This window comes from Uloborus diversus, chromosome 10 (assembly GCF_026930045.1).
Source record: "Uloborus diversus isolate 005 chromosome 10, Udiv.v.3.1, whole genome shotgun sequence".
NCBI lineage: Eukaryota > Metazoa > Arthropoda > Arachnida > Araneae > Uloboridae > Uloborus > Uloborus diversus.
Window position 1 is genome coordinate 16,424,352 of NC_072740.1, and position 18,529 is coordinate 16,442,880.

The 18,529-nt window shown below is 33.6% G+C and overlaps 1 protein-coding gene across 1 annotated transcript in view; it reads left to right on the top strand.

Annotated features, from left to right (window-relative positions):
* LOC129231675 (uncharacterized) overlaps positions 1-18,529 on the top strand; it is a 64,494-nt gene that overhangs the window by 34,112 nt on the left and 11,853 nt on the right. Inside the window, exons 5-6 of the mRNA XM_054866037.1 lie at positions 6,573-6,710; positions 15,787-15,912. Coding sequence (XP_054722012.1) covers positions 6,573-6,710; positions 15,787-15,912 — 264 coding nt within the window. The remainder of the gene's footprint in view (positions 1-6,572; positions 6,711-15,786; positions 15,913-18,529) is intronic.

Genomic DNA, 18,529 nt, shown 5'->3' on the forward strand with positions numbered 1-18,529 from the left:
ATTCTAAATTGCAATTCTAAAATAAGTTACTTAAATAAATTCTTTTATGTGCCCTTCTTTGTCCTTTTAACATGTTTATTTTGAAAATCGCAATCTCTCTGCATCTGCAATGGGTGTAAGATTATTTACACTTATGATGCTTACTATGCCCTGTGAAGAGGCAAATAAACTAAACTCATGTGTATTTTTATTAAAATCATTAAACTGAAAAGTTTTTAACGAAATTCATGCTCTTAAGAATGTCAGAAAGTTAAGTTTGAAATCGATGGCTGAAATTTATTTTTGTTTCAACTTCTTTATGTGTTTTAATACATGTGTAACATCTATTGTTGGTAAAGTATGATTTTTTTTTTTGGATTACATTTAAAAAAAAAAAAATGGACTTTTTTCATTTAAATCCTTTTTTTTAATTTAAAAAAATTGTAGATAATTACTTGACATGAATAAACATTCCATATTTTCCATATTTTTTGTTTTAACTTCTTTATGTGTTTTAATACATGTGTAACATCTATTGTTGGCAAAGTATGATTTTTTTGGAATACAAAAAAAAAAAAAAAAAAATTATTTCAATTTTTTTTTTTTTTAATTTTAAAAAATTGTAGATAATTACTTAACATGAATAAACCTTCCATATTTTATATAGTAGATGAAAGAACAACTTAATAGCTAAACATTGGTACCACTATTTCCCTGAATAATAATTTTCATACTTTTTAGAAGAAAAATTCTGAAAATAAGTTAGTTTTCTATGTTATCAGCATAGAGTCATGCAAAAGTTTTGAAATGATCAACAAAATTTTGATCAATTTTGAAGATTACAGTGAAACCTCTCGATGCGGCCACCCCTGTTAACGACCTATTTCCCACAGCAGGACATTTTTGGCCTATTCGCATAATGTTGAATCAACCCTTAAGAGCGACCACTCAAACCCCTCTGAGCGTCGGGGTAGTTGCCAGTCTGGAGTTCGAAATAGACTGGCGTATACTCTTTCACTTCGTTTTTTTACCTGTACCTTTTCGTTAAGAGAACTGCCAGGAGTTCTGTAAGTGTTTTTGTGTCGCAGCGTTTTGCTGTGTAGGGGGGGGGGGGGGGGAGATGGCATTTCGAGCAATAGGCTCATGTAGGTGGGAACTATCGTTTCTCCTCTTGGCTGCTTTGGGTTATCTAGGAGGATTGATATTTTTCCTTAGATGAAACAATAATTTTAGTTTTTGGGAAAATATTCAAATTTTGATTTTTTTCATTCATTGATTGATGATTGTAAAAAAAAAAAAGACTTTTAGGCTTTATTTTGAATTTAGATGGTGAATCTTGTAATATTTGTTGCAATAAGCAAAAGTAAAGTTTTCAAAACGGTAAATGCTGGAGGTAATTTGATATCATCGCTAATTCGTCAGCCATAGCTGATGACTCAATTCGGAATTTGCTTTAACATGGTTAAAATAAATTTGAAAAGAAAATGTAGTTTCTGTAAAACTATAAACAAATACAAATTGAATAGTTTTTGCCTACGAAGAAGAAATTATGGAATAAAAATGTATTTATTTTCTTTAAAAAATCATTTTAAATTGTTGAATTATATCGTTAATAGCGCATTTCGAGTTCAATAATGAAAACCTTTTTAGAGCGGCCAACCCCACTATGCGGCCACATTTTCACGGAACGGAGGATTGGCCGCTCAGAGAGGTTTTACTGTAAAACAATTTGTACAATTTTTTTTTCAGAAGGATCCTTAATGTTTAAATTGAATTTCGTGTATTTCAATCTCTTATAAGTAACCTTATGTTTCTATGCCAAAATCAAACACAAGCTTCGCCAAAAACTGTTTGTTATGTTTGAAGTTTGTCCTTTTGTATCTTGTAAATATTTTAATTATTTTGATAGTTGGAAGTTATTTGACCTCTAGTACTTTCAGTTGGCTTACTATACTTCTTACTTTAGCAAATATTTCATTTTTTTTTTGGTTTGTAAATTGTTAGTTCCTGTATTGTTTTTGAGAAAATACTAATTTTAAATCAATATCACTTATTTTTTATTCATTTTCAAAGTAAAACACATTTCAATAATTAATCCCCCCCTCCCTGTATTTAAATTTGATTCTGATATGGCTCAAGTCTAAGAAGCAGTAAATACATTTTTTACTATACATTTATGTATTGTATGAAAGCAAAAATAAATATTAGAGTTATACATATTTTTTCTGAAATATGTTTTAAAAAATGCATCTTTAAACAAGAAACTAGTCAACAAGACCCCCCCCCCCCCCCTTCCTTTTTTCTCCAATTATAAAGGTTATTGCAAAAAGTCGTGTTTGTTACCATTCAAAGTTCTAAATTTGAATAAGCTTGAACCCTTCAACTCAATTTAAAAACTAGTTACCATTTGCGTACAAAGGCTTTTACTTAGTATTGCCTTTTTGGAACTGCAATTTTGAAAAGTTGGAGGGGGGGGGGGGGAGGAAGGAATTGATTTCTATTTATTTAAAAAAAAAAAAAAAAGAGATCCGGGAGATTCCCTGGGCTCCATCTTTTTCCATAACGTCATTAAATATGGCCTAGAACCATATTTCAAGGCTTCAATTTCTACAAACTTCCATGTTCCCCAATGTGAACCCACCCTAAAAACTATTTTCTACCTGCACCACTGTTATGTGTGCTTGTACATGTGTGTGTGCACATATATAGTTACAAGATAATTTTTTTTATTCAAAAAATGTTCCATTGCTACTCAGAGATTATTACTTGTTTTTCATTACGGCTCATGTTGTAATGTAAAGAAAATGTAACAAGTTATCAATAATCTAAAGAAAATAAAAATTGTAAGAGTTAGATTTTTTTCTTTGTTTCCTATATCATAAAAATTTTGAATCTGGTCCATGGGCGCAGGAACAATTATTTGGATAAGGCTGGACCCGCATGTAAATAATCACTAAGTTTTGTTTCATTTATTTTAAAGCGAATAGTGAAATGTATTTTCATCTTTGTTAAAATTATTTTATTTATAAGCTTTACATATTTCTCAGATCCCAATATTTTTGATTTTTTGTAATTTGACCTTTGGTTAAAATAAATCCAATCTTACTCATTCAAGATAATTATTTATTAAAAGATTAAAAATAATATTAATGTAAAAAAGTATTAGATTAATATTGCTTTTTAAAATTTATTTTGAAAATCTATGAGATGAAAGTGCCTAACTTGCCATACCTTACCGGTGCTGCAAGGGAGGTGTACTAAAGCGCCGGTAAGGGTACTGGACATAAACATGATCTTAATAATTTTTGTGATTTATTTTGTAGCTTTTCCTTATCAAATTAATTAAATTTTAATTTTGAAAACCAGGGGTACAACCCTTCCAGCAATCATGGACATAAACATGAGATGAATATGTACTTAGTAGTTTAAGTATTTTGTTACTTGTCCTTTGTTTAAATCGAATTTTATTTATTTAATATCTTTGTACACATCAAATTTAATGCTGAACCTAATACTGTTGTGGTCATTATGTCCAATATGATCCATACACAGAACCCTTGAACCCAACTACCCACATCACAGAAAACTAGATCCAAAATTGCATCTTGCGGAGTGCCCTGAGTTTCAATTTGATCTAAGAAACAGTCACTAATTACTTTTAAATACTCCTCTTCTCTGCCATTACTGGGGTAAAAATTATTCCAATCATTGCACCTGGAATATTGAAATCCCCCATTATGATGATGGATCCCTTACTGGACATGTCACTAACAACACAGTGTATCTGTTCATCTTGTTCCTAGTTTAAATAAGGTGGTGTTGACCTAACAATTCGTGTCTAACTTCTGTAACAAAGGTAAACACCTAAGGTTTAGCAGATGCCTTTCTGTTTCACATTTCTGTAGCTATCTAGTGAATGAAATGCCAGAACTCAAATTGAAAAGCTAAATCATTTTTATTTATGAATCTAATAATTAACAACTGTAAAACATAAAAACTTCTATAAATGGTCTAAACAAGTATGAGGGATTTCAACAATACTCGAATAAATCTCAATGTTCCAAAAGAACATCTTTCTAAAAAAATATTTGACATGCTAATGATAATTATTCTAAATGTCCTTAACTCTCATGGTGAAATCCTAACAGCCATCTCCTAAGTTCAGGACATCGCTTCAATAGCGAACGATCCTCTAACAAAAAACGACTGTCGTCAGTCGAAAATGAGAAACACGAGCAGAAGTGATTTCCTTCTCATTTCCTCCCGCTTATATCGTATCCCAGCACTATGCGGCACGTCACTCCGGATATTCTTATGTTAGAGCCATCTGGATCCTTCCAGAACAATAGATTTGCTTCAGAGTCATTGGGAGATTACGTCATACATCCGCTCGTGCTCTGACGTCACATCCTTCTTCCTGACGAACACTTCGTTCCGAGTCGATCCGTTGTTTACACATTGCTTTCCGATACGCGATTTGAAACAAGCATCCTTTAAAGGGACAAGATTAACTGCTTATTTCATTTATAAAGAAAAACAAGTGAGTAAGAGCTGTTACATCTAGTTTACACTTAGCTTTTAAAATGAATTGGTGAGAATATCTCTCAAATAGACATTTTGTGGCTATCAGGTGGCTTATAAATATTCTCAAAGCGCATTTTTTTTTGCCCATATTGCTCATCAATTCCGTCCAAACCATACTGATATCATTGGGTTTATTATTTATGACCAATTCATTGATCATTGCAAATGAAAATATCTTTAACAAAATAAAACCCCACCTTCTACCACATTACCCCCTACTACATTATCCTACTACATATACCCCCCACTACCCCCCCCCCCCCACATCTACTCTATCTTGTCTAGACAAATTATGCATAGCAATGCCTAATATATCTGTATCATATTCGGTAGGACATGTTTCGGTAATTCCAACAACTTCCACCTTCTCATCTATTATCAAGTTTTTCAATTCTTGTATCTTATTCCTAATACTGTGAGCATTGGTGTAGAAAACTTGAAGCTTGCCCAAATAACTTTTATGTCACTCTGAACTTTCTTAAATCACAATTGTTAAAGTTACTACTCTTATTAGACACCCTATTTCCATTTCTAGTCATACCCAAATAATTATTGTCCTTTGGATGCTTGATCCTTAAACCATTTGAACCATGCCCCCCATTCATACTAAGTTTTTTGACATTGAAGTCTTTTAAATCAAACGACTAACCATTTTGATCCCTGTAGAGTTCAGATGCAGGCCATCCCTAACAATCCAATCCCGTTTCAAGAACTCCGTACATCAACAAACCTGATATTGCGCTTTTTGCAAATTGTCTTAAGTAGATAACACCTAGCCCATTGATTTAACCAACTCCTATGCACTCCATACCTAGGAAACAAACCAACCACTTGGACATTGGTCAAAAAGTTGGTAGCTTAATCCAACAGGGACTTCCATTCCTTCAAAAACTATTACTTGCGCCTACATTATTAGTTCCCACCCACAAAGTAACCATATCCTCCTTACTGAATACTTCTTTCTTTTGGGCAAATTTAATCCCCCCTTCAGTACCAAGAACAGTATTCCCTTCACTTTGGCTAAACATCAAATATACAATTAAAAATAATTGAAATATTTTCAGGATGCAACAAAATGGAAATCTCAAACAAGACCCGTAATTGTCGGTGAGGCACATGTTTCAATGTTGGCATGTTTTCAAAACATAACTGTACGGCGGAAATTGGGGTGGACGAAGATGAAATGGGGGGAAGAAAGGAACGAAAAATGCTAGAAAAATCGGAATCTTTTCAGATTTGTAAGTAGAAAATTGGTCTGATACCAAGACATGAAACAAGGAAGAAAACTTTACAAAATGAACACAGCAAGCTGTAATTCTGGAAAAAGCCGAAAAATCTCATCCCATATGGAACTTAAGAGCATAAAATAGGTGCAGGCAGTCAGAGACTATTTTCTGCAAAAATCTGCAGAATTTCTGCAAATACTACCTTAATTTTGCAGATTTCTTTAAGTTCAAAGTCAAGTTCCTGCAAATGACACATAAAATCCCAACATTTTGTGTGAGCTTTCCGTCATTTAAGCGTAATTAGCAAGAATTTCCGATTTTCTTCTTACTAGAAGAAATGTGCAGGATTTCTGCAAAATTATATTTTTAGTTGGAAGATATATGCTGAAAATCTGCAGATTTCTTGCAGAAATTATAGTTTCTGCAGATTTTCAGTTGTTGCTACAAATTTGAAGAATTTCCGCAGAAAATTTTTCAGTTTTCCTCTCACATTTGAACAGAATTATTCTGCAGTTCAGGCATCTGTTCTGCGACATACTTCACAAATCTAGTAGTATTCTGCTTTGTGGGGAGTGTAAGATCCAGACCTAAAGTTTTCTTAGTGGGTCTGTGACATCTAATACCAAAATTTTAAGAAGTTACTTTTTTCCAAACTGGAAAAATTTTCAGTGTGCTGGAAAATTGAGAGGAGTTGAGTTTAAAAATGTATCCATTTTATTAATTCGAAATGATACTTTCATCCATGGTTGTATTATGTCTTATGTTGAATCTTTATATTTTCAGATTCGTGTTACTTTGGAGCATTTTGAAGTAATTGAAAAATTACGTGATGAGGCAGAAGAAAACAAAATTGTAGGTGCGCTCTATGCCATTAGATATTTGATTCACAATGGTTTTGACTTCGTTTGCGCCCCAACACTGGTTAGTATTCTTTATATCCATTTTTTTCTTTATTTTAGTGTCAATTCTTGTTTGTGTTATGCCAAACATTTTATTCAAAAACCTGCCTGCATGTATGATATACTAAGTTACGGATTTTAGGTGAAATGTTTGTTAAAAAATTGCAAACTAGGAACCATCATTTTAAATAATTTCATGTTATTATTAATTTACTCATTCTTTATTTTCATTTGTGTATGTGCTTCTGTGTTTTTTATGTTTCGTTAAATGCTTTTTTATCATCATGATAAATCTAACAATTTTATTTATCATAATGTTTAGGCTCTAGAGCTAAAAATGGTGATTTGCAAAAATACCACATTTTTAGAATTTAAAAGTGAGAGAGAGAAATTTAGTTCATCATGTCCAGAAGTGTATCTACTGTTCCATATGTACCATATTCAAAATGCGGTTCTTGTGTCATTTTCTGCCACAATGGCGAATTGCCTGAATTTGTGCCCTGCCTTTGACAATTTTGGATTCTGCCGATTTGGATCTGCTTAGCTTAGTCAGGCCCGATGAGAGGCCATGCCAGCCTAGTCGGAAACTTGAACCCCGGGCCCTAGACAAATTAGTAATGTGTACGGTCCAACTCCATTGTCCTTCTGCATGACAATGCACACCCACACACTGCTGCTTTAGCAAAAATTCTCCTACAGCAGTTTTGCTGGACAGTGTTTGACCATCTTCAGCACAGCCCAGACTTGGCACCTTCCGACTGCCATCTGTTTGGTTACTTGAAACGCTGGCAAGGAGGACACGTTTGACTCAGACATTGAGATGCAGACCAGAGTACAGAATTGGCTGAAAGCACAGGCGGCTGCCTTCTATGACGAGGGTATCGAAAAATTGGTACCACAGTACGACAAATGTCTTAGTCAGAATGGCTACTACGTCGAGAAGTAGTTGGAAGGTCAATGTATATATTGCAAATAAAAGAGTTTTCATTGACTTTGTGGTCTCAATTCCGCGATCGATCGGACCTTGAAAAAAAACCCCTCGTTTAATGTATTCGCCCCCCCCCCTTGCCAAAAAAGAACGATCATAAGAAATCACGAGAGTGTTGAATTGAAAATTGCAAATAATATTACTATCGTCGGGCTTATTTGCACTATTGGAGGCCTGTCTGAATGTATTTTTGCCCATCTCCCTGTCTATCACTCTAAAACTGCAGTAAGCTTTTCACAACTTTTATCATTAATAAAAGAAAGCAAGGTAGAAGTTTCTTCAATGGATTGTCTTCAGACATTAGACGTAGCATTGAACAAAGACATTTTATTTTGAAGCTAAGTTTTTCATCTTACATGATAAACTAAGATTAATTTTGGTAAAATACTACCTGTTCATCCAATTAAACACTCTTATTTTAAGATTGTCAAATAGCGCTCCTAAAGTAAATTACAATGGGCAACTAGTCTCAGACTTTTAGCACTGGAGAGCAAGCTTTCAAGAAACTAGAACTTAGATGAACTTATCAATCATTTTGCAAATCATAAAGGAAGGAAGGTGGCCTTGAAATAAGTTCAATATTGTGCATATGCATAGTTTCAATGTATGAAAATTTGGTTTTGAAGTGTAAATTTCTATGTCGAATTTCTTTTCTTTTTGAATTGGGTTGTTTCCACAATTTTAAAAGTATTTTTTTTCTGAAAGATTATGTTTAAAAACATTGGTTTTAACCATTTCTTAAATAATTTGACAAAGTTTAGTATTTTTGAAAAATAATTTTAATCTATATGCAGATTCAATTTCCTTTTGTGCTTCAGCTCATGATATCACAAGTGATAAAATGCCATTTGTTAGGCATAAATGCCTGTTAACCACAACATTAAATATTTAATATCTCATCACCTCACAAAAACAATAGTAAAATAGGATGTTTTTCTTTACCATATATACTCGCGTATAAGTCGAGAAATTTTGTCTAAAAAATGAGATCAAAGGAAGGGGCTTATACGCGGGTCAAATTTTCCGAATTTTTTTTTCCGATCAACGAGAGCTGGGAAGCTACGAGAAATGCCGATGTGCGGTTACAGGTAGTTGCTGATAAGTTGATCGTGTGAAAAAGTAAACTTATTCAAAAATAATAACTAAAAAAACCTAAATAATACACATAAATAAAGGTAATTTTATTCTTCTTTATTAAGGATCAAATCAGCAATTAACAAATATCGTGAAACGTATGAAAATATTTATCGTCAACAGTCACGCCATTCAGACTGAGAGTGCGTTCGACAAGCACGACCGGGAGCGACCAGTTAGTTAATCACGTGACAGCTAATGATCACGTGCTCAAATCAACCAATCAAATGCTTAGAATGGTAACCGCCGCGGTAACCGGTTGATCATAGAACGCCGCGGTTAGTAACTGGTTACTTACCGGTTGACCGGTGAGGTTCGTCAAACGCAACCTCTGATATCATTGATGATTCCGCAGCCGCCGATGTATACGATGACGCGGTGATGACGGAAGCGGACTTTAATAAACTATTTTTTTGCGTCCGACTCGGAATCCGAGTTTGAAGGCTTTTAGAAATGTTCTCCTACTTAATTCCTATTTTATTTGTAAATAAATGTGTTCATTATTTTGAAATTTCTTTGAAAATAATTTGCGATGTTTTTGGAAAGTATGGGGGTCGACTTATACGCAGGTTTTAGATTTTTTCTGGATTTTTTCTCTGAAAAAGGAGGGGTCGACTTATACGCGAGATCGACCTATACGCGAGTATATACGGTACTTACAATGTATTACCAATCATTCCTAATGAATGGGGAAAAACACTTATCAGCACTCATTCTCATTGGTCAAATCGACTGAATGTTTGTTTCACTTTCATTCACTTCGGCAGAACTCCGTGTAGTGGATGACTTCACATAGAAGCTTCTAGTTGAATCTGATGACACTTGTATTCAGCGATAGCAGTGACGTGTGTCTGTTTGTGTGACTCAGATATGCTAATGACCTTGGGGGTTTTTAAACCGCTTGTGGTTTACGTTCAATCTCTTTGCTTATCTTTTGTAGGCAGTTGCTTCGTCGGCATTCGAACTTGTTTGTTCAAGGCCTGCTTGCGTCTTGCCAATATCATGAGCTAATAGTTGTTTATTTCCAAGCAGGTTTACAGTTTATATAGAGGTTTTAGTCAATAACAGTCATGCAGTTTAGATAGTATAATTTGCAACTATATTAGTCAGCGTTCAAAATTACTGCAGGTTTCACTGGTCCCTGACCAGTGAAACCTGCCTCGGACCACCATAAAAAAAATAATCAGTGGTCTGTGGGACCACCAGCCGCCGATGGACTTCTGCACACCCGAAATCTCTCAAGTCCCCTTTCGCCAACGCCAGTGGAAGGACGCCGCAGCATGTTGATTCAGTTCCGACCGGCGCATTTCCCAATTTGCCAGCGTGCCTCCGCAAGCGTTTCCTTTCCCTGGTCGCACATGCTTAGCAGTGTTCAGCTAGCAGAAGAGAAGAATAGGGCTACCAGGTGTGGCCAATACTCGACATTTTGGCTATTTTTTATCACACAGAAAATATTTGTTATCAGCCTAGCTGATCTTTGGTTATTCATTATAGTCAAATGAGCCCTTGATTGAAATGTTTTAATTACAATTCTTTTAATAATATCTTTATATAAATGCGAGGGGAGCTTTCGTGCGGGTTGGTTTTTTTCACCAATTTCACTCAACGGTTTTGCTACATTCCTAAATTTTTGCTTGGCAACCCTGGAGGAATGCATTTCGCCAGCATGTCTGAAAGCGCTTTGTTGTTATAACTGGATTCGCTGGAACTTTCTCAGGGTGGCCAAGGCTCCCCTCTCATTGTTTTCCTTATTGTTAGACTTCGTATCCATTGTAAGGGAAATGTTTTGCATTTTTGCTCAAAAATGGAGGATTTTAACTCTTCTTGAAATTTTCCCTCCCTGGATCTGCCCATGAAGTGCACATGATTTTTGTACAAATATTACTAATATATTTTAAATGTGACTACTAACGTAAAACAATAGTTTGTTTTATACTAGCATTCAAAAATTTTACCTTGTATCTGCTTATAGTTAAATGTCCTTTCGTTACCATATTTTTTTTGTCTTTCTGGTACCATTAAAAACTATATAAATTAAATATCCAGTAAAATTATAACTATGCCTTCTTGACGAGGGACATAATTCTGCTTTGCCTAAAAGACATTAGTTTATATACCCAATAGGTTCTTGGTGAACTTACTGAGATTTAGTATTTTGGTAATGAAAAGAAATCAAATTCTCACCTTAGTAATGTACCTCTTCCATGGTTGAAAAAACATAAATTTTAAATTACTTACCAAAAAGTTTAACTAGACATTCAAAAGATAAAAGTTAACCTAAATATTATATGCTGATAACAAGTTTATTAAAATACAGTGTGTAACAAAAAGAGATTTTTTGCTCTAAAAATACAAAGAGAAAACTTGGTTTTTCCCTTTATTTTCTGGAAGTCATCAAATTATTTGGGAAGAACAGGTTAAAATTTAAGAAATTCATTTATTTCTGAAGAGAATGGTATAAAGCAAGTGACAGAATATTAAGTTTTAAAATTCATGTGTCATGTGTCCTTTTCCCTGGAATTCACCTGCTATTAATACTGCTGCTTTTTAATGGCAATTTTTTTTAAAAACGTGGAGTAATGCACCAATGGAGTAATGCACCAAAGTGCATCACTTGTGACATCATAAAGACCGCTCATCATTTCCAAAATCGGACATGATAAAAAAATTAAATTGAAATAACTATTGGGAAAAAAAGTTTTTTCTGCCTTCATGTTTTTTAAGTACTTCTATTATATTTGGCATGTTTTTCACGGAAATTCTGAGGACTGCTTTTGCTTATATCCCAGCAACTAGACCACTTAGTGTCTTTGGGATTTCACTAAAGGGTTTAATTTTAAAGTACAACTTTACACACACACACACACACACACACAAAAAAAAAAAAGTCTGAAACAAAATTAGTATTTTTGGTTAGGGTGGAAAACCGTAAATTTCATGTAATTTCCCCATCAAATGCTTAAATAGAAAACCCATCATTATAAAAATTCATTTCCTTATAACAGTAATATTAATAGTAAGCATAGTAAAAATTTTTAATGATGGCTTCCCTGAAGCAAGCATGAAATTATTCACTATCATTGTTCTCGTTGGATTTTTGTCCTCATCCATGCCATTAACACTAGTCAACAAAAAGTAACTTTTTGTCTGCATCCTGATTTTAGATAGTCAATTCCTATTAATTTTTGTTTGAGAAAAACTTATATGGTAGCAGATTTTTTTTTAGCTATTGTTTTCAAGATACATAAAAGCCCACCCGAGAAAGATGCACAGCAACCACACATTGATTTAAAGGTAATGCTAAAAGGGGAAAAAAAATCCTAGGCAATAAATGTTATTAAATAGGACATGTTCTATTTAACTATGCTTCTTTTTCAGAAAGCAGTGGTTGCTTTTGGCTTATTGCTGTAAACGCTTCATTTTTGATTGATTTTGTACATCAAAGAAGGACCATCTCTTGTAATAGTTCAGCAGTATTTGGTGAACATTAACTCAGCTAAATGGCCCTGATACCTGTGTTCCACTGTAAAGATATCATAGTGAAATTTTTCCTCGTGCTCACTGCTCACAGCTTTAGTTTTTAAACAAAATATCCTGGAAGAAGTGAACAAAATGGAGTTTCAGAGACATCATTCATCAATGGTCACAGAACTTCCGTAGGGATTGTTCGACCAACTGTTTTTAGTTCTCATTTCTCTGCTGCTTAGAAATACTTGTAATACAATCTTAAAGGCTTCCTAGGTGTTTTTTCTCCCTTCACAAATTTTTCTTCAGACACTGATTTTCCTAATCGTGCATATTTAAAGGGCTGTTAAGAATTCTTTGCTAAACCTTAGTTTCAATATATCTGGAAATTTCCCTCTAAGGTATTGTAAAACCATCTTTGTTCAAAGTTTTCATGAAGTTCTTCATTATTCCCAGCAAAATGAGCATGGACAGAAACAGAAAAGGGTGGATCTACCAGAGACTGATTTTGGGCATTTATCTTCCCAGAATTTAAATTTCTTGAACTCTGTTTTGGTTTTATGTAGTGAGATTTTCTATCCCAAACTGAGGTCGAAGTTTAGAAGACAAGGTTCAATGAAATGTTCACTTAATTTTGCACTTTTTTTCATCCAGGTATCTATGATTTCTCTGAAAGTACCTTAAATTTCAGCCTTGATTTTTGGTCAATTCGTAATTTTTTGTTCTAAATCACTTAACTTGAATTATAAATTAAAAAAATAATAATCTGAGCCTCGTGAAAGCATCCCATGGCCAGTTGTGAGGTATGATCAGTGCCTAATTACTCCTCTTTATAAAATTGGAATGAAGCAAACCGACCCAGTAAACTTGCCAAATGAAGTTTCAGAAATAGTATTTTTAGACTTATGTTTTTGAATGGTACATCTGATGCAGGAGGCAAATGTATAGTTAAAATAATTTTAATTGTGGATTGATTTCAGGACTTGCAATCATGTCTATGACCTTCTATTCTCTAACATAAATTATTAATCTATTGCAGTTGGAAACCCTAAAAAAGGTTGCTGTTTAACAATTTTCATTTATTAAGAAAACTAAAAACTTTTGATTTTAGATAGCTCTCTATTTTATCAATTTTACATTTTTAGTGTTGAACACTGAATTCTAGAAACTAACTTAGAGTGTAAATTCTGAATTCAACAGTCAGGTTGTCTTGTGACAGATTTAATCTTATACTTTATTGTTCACTATACCTTCAAATTCAATACATCGCCAGAAAAGAATTTATTCAAAATTGGCATTTCAATTGAATGTATTGGAGTTTGACTGTTGAGTATTTTATTCAAGATAACTTAAAGTTGTATTGTGTTAGTAAACTTTGCTTAGTTTAATGTTTAATTCCTTTTGGGGACTTCTTAAAAAGCTTTTATTTATGTTGTGAACAGCCTCACTCTATGCTCTTTAAGGGTATGTCCATGATGTCTCAACCTCTGACCAACCAAGTCTTTGTTTGGCTGGGGTCGGTAGGAATTTTTCATGGAGGACAAAGATAGATGGATACAAAAAGGAGCTTTGTTGAGAACTCCTAAGCTGCTGCTCAATTCATAAGTCACTTTTGCATGTACAGTCAAAACAGTTGTGTCCACCTAAGAGCATCATGATGCAGACTGTGCCATTGAAATTTTTAAGGGATATTTTTTCCTTGGGGGGGGGGGTTATTTAGGAGGGGTGCACCCTTGCTTTTAGGAAGGGTGGGCACCTTTGACACAAACTCTGATATAAACTAACTGTTGGATCTAATTGTGTGGTGGAGTTACATCAGGGTTTAGCGATTTTTCGATAAAACGTGTAAGATTACACATGGTATGTAGAATAGTAATGTTACAGAGTAAAATCAAATTTAAGAAAGTACTTACCTCTAGAAGTCCAAAAGTAAAAAATAAAGAGATTTCAAAGCACCAGAATTATTTATTAGTACTCTCAAGTACAAAGCATTGCAAAAAAAGAAAAGCTAGTGTGCCTTTTTAAAATCTGAAATAACTCTTTCCGTGTTCATTTAAGAAAAGATTGTTCATCTTTTGTCGATCAGTCACATTTTTCTCCAAGATTCTTCATTTCTGGTTGAAATCTTTTGCTTCTTTAGACTTGATATTCTCAGGTTCATCTTCAGATAAATAAATGGTCTATGTAAGAATCAGAATTTCATTCAGGAATTGGTAACTTAATAAATTAATGAGTCATATCTTTAAAAGTTCAAACTAATTTGTTGGTATCAGTGTATTCATTTACTGTAATAGGATGTTGCAAAGCAGTTAATTTGTTAATATTTATTTTAAATTTCTTTCATTCCTACATTACTTTGCACACAATGTTTTTCATCTTCAGCTACTCACTTACCTCCGACAATTGACAATAGCTTCTGGTGTAATATAATCTCATAAACACATTCAGCTAAAGGCATTGAAATGGGTATCTGAAATAAGCTGTTGCATATTAGCATAGCAAGAGGCTCTCTTTTCTGTTCAATTGCTGATTGTGTTTCTTGGTGGAGTAGACAACAAGTTTATTGCTAACAAACTTTACCCAATGCATTTTTGCCTAGAAAATTTAATAGTACCTCTGAATAACCGGCAATGCTTATTACATTCGTAGATAATGAAGAGGAAAATCAATAAAATTTATAGTTAAAAAATTCTAAGTTGTTGCTAGCTAAAACAGGATAGAAATTTTTGTAAAAATATTTTCCTGAGGCATGATATTGGTTGGCAATATAACGAGTTGGTGCCTTAACCGATAGATTGCATTAAAAATCCTATATGGAAGATTTGTTTAGACACAATTATGGCAGTGTGACGAGACTGTCACTTTAAAGGGTGGCATTAAATTGGGGATTGACTGTATTTAAAAATACATGCACATAGCATAAGCGCCCATATGCAAAATTGTAAGTGGTAGGCTTAAAAATTTTAACAGTGGTTTAGCATGATATTTTCCCCATGGAGGCAGATTTCAGGACAGATTAGAGTCTTTAAAATTTGACATTTTTAATTATTTATTCATTAATGGCTGGAGAAGAAATATTTTTATATTTTTGCAAAGAAAAAGTATTAAAAGAAAGGAAGTTCTAATTTCCAAAGGGGGGGAGGGGCTCGAGCCCCCCCTCGCCCCCTATATGGGCGCCCTTGGTACATAGTCTTTGTTTATGTTGTGTCTCACTAAAAAATGCTTTAGCAAAAATTTCGGTCTGAATTAATCTCACTATTTTTAATGTGTCCTACAAAATGGATGCCTCACCAGAGCTTTAAACAGCTTTTGAGAAAATCCTTTTACCTTCTTGGAGAGAGGGAAAAAAAGGAGGAGGCTGTAAATTTTCAAAAGTTTATTCAGTGAGATTTCAAGGAATGAATATCCACCCTGGTTAAGTTCATTTCATAACAGCTACAAATTTTATCTTATTTTGAATCACGATCTTCAACAAAACTCCTGGAAATTTCAAAATCTTATTATGTTGCAGATGGGTCCTTCTCTTTCCGCTAGTGCCACAAATGTTGATTTATCTACAGAACCACCACCAAAAGAAATAGACGACTCCACTGAAATGGCTTGTAAGTTCCAAGAAGATATAGAGACATGCTTCCAGGTAATTTAGAAACTTTAGTGAAAAATCTTGCTTTATAAAAGAGACTTTAATTTAAAAACCAATTATCCAATATAGCCTGTGCAGGTTTGGCTAAAGCTTTATGAATCACATAAACAGGGGTGATTGTGTTCCGGTATTTTACCGGATTTCCGGTATTTTCATCTTGATTTCCGGTATCTCCTTCTTCCAAAATACCGGAACTCCTATATTTTCAGAAAAACCCACTTTTGTAAAATTTAGGTAGATGTTTAATGAAACTCCGAAAGTCCAAATTGAAGACATTTCGTTTGGTATAAAGCGTAAGCTACCATCATGTTTTGCGATTTCTATGGTATTTATTGAAGAACAGCTGATGTGGGAGATGGAATAAAGGCTAGATAAGAAGAGGAAGGATATTTCTTGATATTTTCCCCCTTAATATTTTCTTTTCAAGATGTCTAGTAGCGTTTCTCTGTTGCATATCTTAATATGCAGATGATGTAACTAGGGGTGCCCATTCCCCCGACTGAGATGGCAACCCTCAATTTTACCAAACCCCCTTTTCCCTCAAGAATTGCCACCCGCTAATAAAAAGACTTAAATTATTCTAAATTAATTTTTTCAAAAGTTTGTGGTATAATCTGCCTCATGATCCCCCCCCCCTCCGACAAACACATGAAAATCCTTGCTGTAGCTATATTATTAGAATAAATTGCTAAAATATTCATTCACCAAGATGGCCTATAGCTTTTCTCTGTTGCAGATGCTTATGTAATAGGCTTTGCAGTCCCCCTCCCCCATAAAATGTTGAATTTAACGACCTATATATATCGAAAATATCGATATTTGGAGGGCGATATATCGTGGTATTAAAATTCTGATATCGCCCAGCCCTATTGCACAGTGATCATAATACATACTGCCCCTTTTTCCCCAAACTTTTTTAATTCTGAAATCTTTATACACTTTTAGTAAATGAATGTTATTAATGGTAAGGGTTCAGATACAGTGGAGGAAAATAAAACATTCTTTGAAAAATTTTAAGAAATGAGAAAAATTAAAAGAATTTAATTCCCTCCATGCACATGGACGTATTAAGTCCAGTTAAAACTTCGAGTTTTAGCCCTAACAAATAATTATGTATATAAAAAATGTGTACATACACGTAATGTGCATATATATATGACCATCAAAAGACTTTTCCTTTTTGGAAAAAAAGTTCAGGTATTTTTTCATGGAGTCACAATCACCCCTGCATAAAGTAATACCAGTAAATGTTTTTCCATGACTAGCAGAGCTTAATTCTTAAACACTCATTATGTTATAATTTTGCCGTTTATATGACATGTTTCTTTCCTTTCTTTGTTATAAGTTGAGAAAGCAGTCTTCAATTCAATTTTGCGTCCTGAAATAAATGCTAAGCACCCAGGCATACACACACTCACCTTGTCATCTTACTGATCTTATCAGAGAAATGTCCATGAACGAATTAAAATATAAAATTAATAAAATGAGCCTTGAATCTGAAGCAAACTAATTATAAAAGTAAAATGTATTCTTTTGTACAGATTCAAATATCACTTCTTTGGCATATAACACACCATAGCACAGTCAATGCCTCGGCTACAATTGTTGAACAAACTTTTTTTTCAAATATAGTATGTTTTTGATACAGTACTTTTAACAATTTTTTTTTTCATGCTATCAAAAAATTATTTAATGGAGTAGTCAAATTTATACTACCTGAAAGGATGGAAGGCACATGCCCCAGGGCTACTACAAAAAAGACCTCAGCTTGTCTACTTTTGTCTCTTTTTTATGGTTTAAAGTATATTTTCTCCTGTTTTGTGTGTGTGTCTTATTCCTAGGTCTGTATATTGTATACAGGATATGAGTGTTTTATCCCTAGAATTCTACACAATCAATTTCATGATCATTTAATAAGCTATTTACATATTCTTGGCAAACCTTTATCCAAATATATACCCAGTGCCTATTGTATTTGATTTAATTGTTCAGTATTCATACAACCAACATTTTAGAGTTTTGAATTTCTGAAAATTGTGTGGTATTATAGGATCAGTCAATAAATATTGAAAAAGAGTCTATAAAACAGATTCTATTGGATATTCTACAAAAATTCTGACCGTAATTGTTTTAACACTCTGTCTTGTTATTTATTGACTGCTCCTAATATTTCTACATTGTTTTCTCAATTATTTGGTATAACATCAGTTAAATAATTGCAACTATTAAAAAAAGGGAACCTCGTATGGTTCTTTATGCAGAATAACCACACTGTAATAAAATATGCTGATAGTGTAAATAGAAGAAACAAAACTAAATGTTTGAAAATGAAAAAAAAAATTTTAGCAGTGCATTTCAGCAAAACTAATGCTACAAAGCTGTCTTGTTTTCTTTTTCATTCTTTGAAACACGAAAAAAAATGCCAGCAATTCTGACAGTCGTTGAACTGGAGTAGATGGCACAGAAATTGAAAAATACTTCAGTAATATTATTTTTACCAAATGGGTACATATGAGAAATGAGTGTTTGATCTCTAGAATTCTATGCAATCAATTCCGTGATCATTTGATAAGTATTTACATATGCTTTGATTTCATTTTTTCTAAGGAGG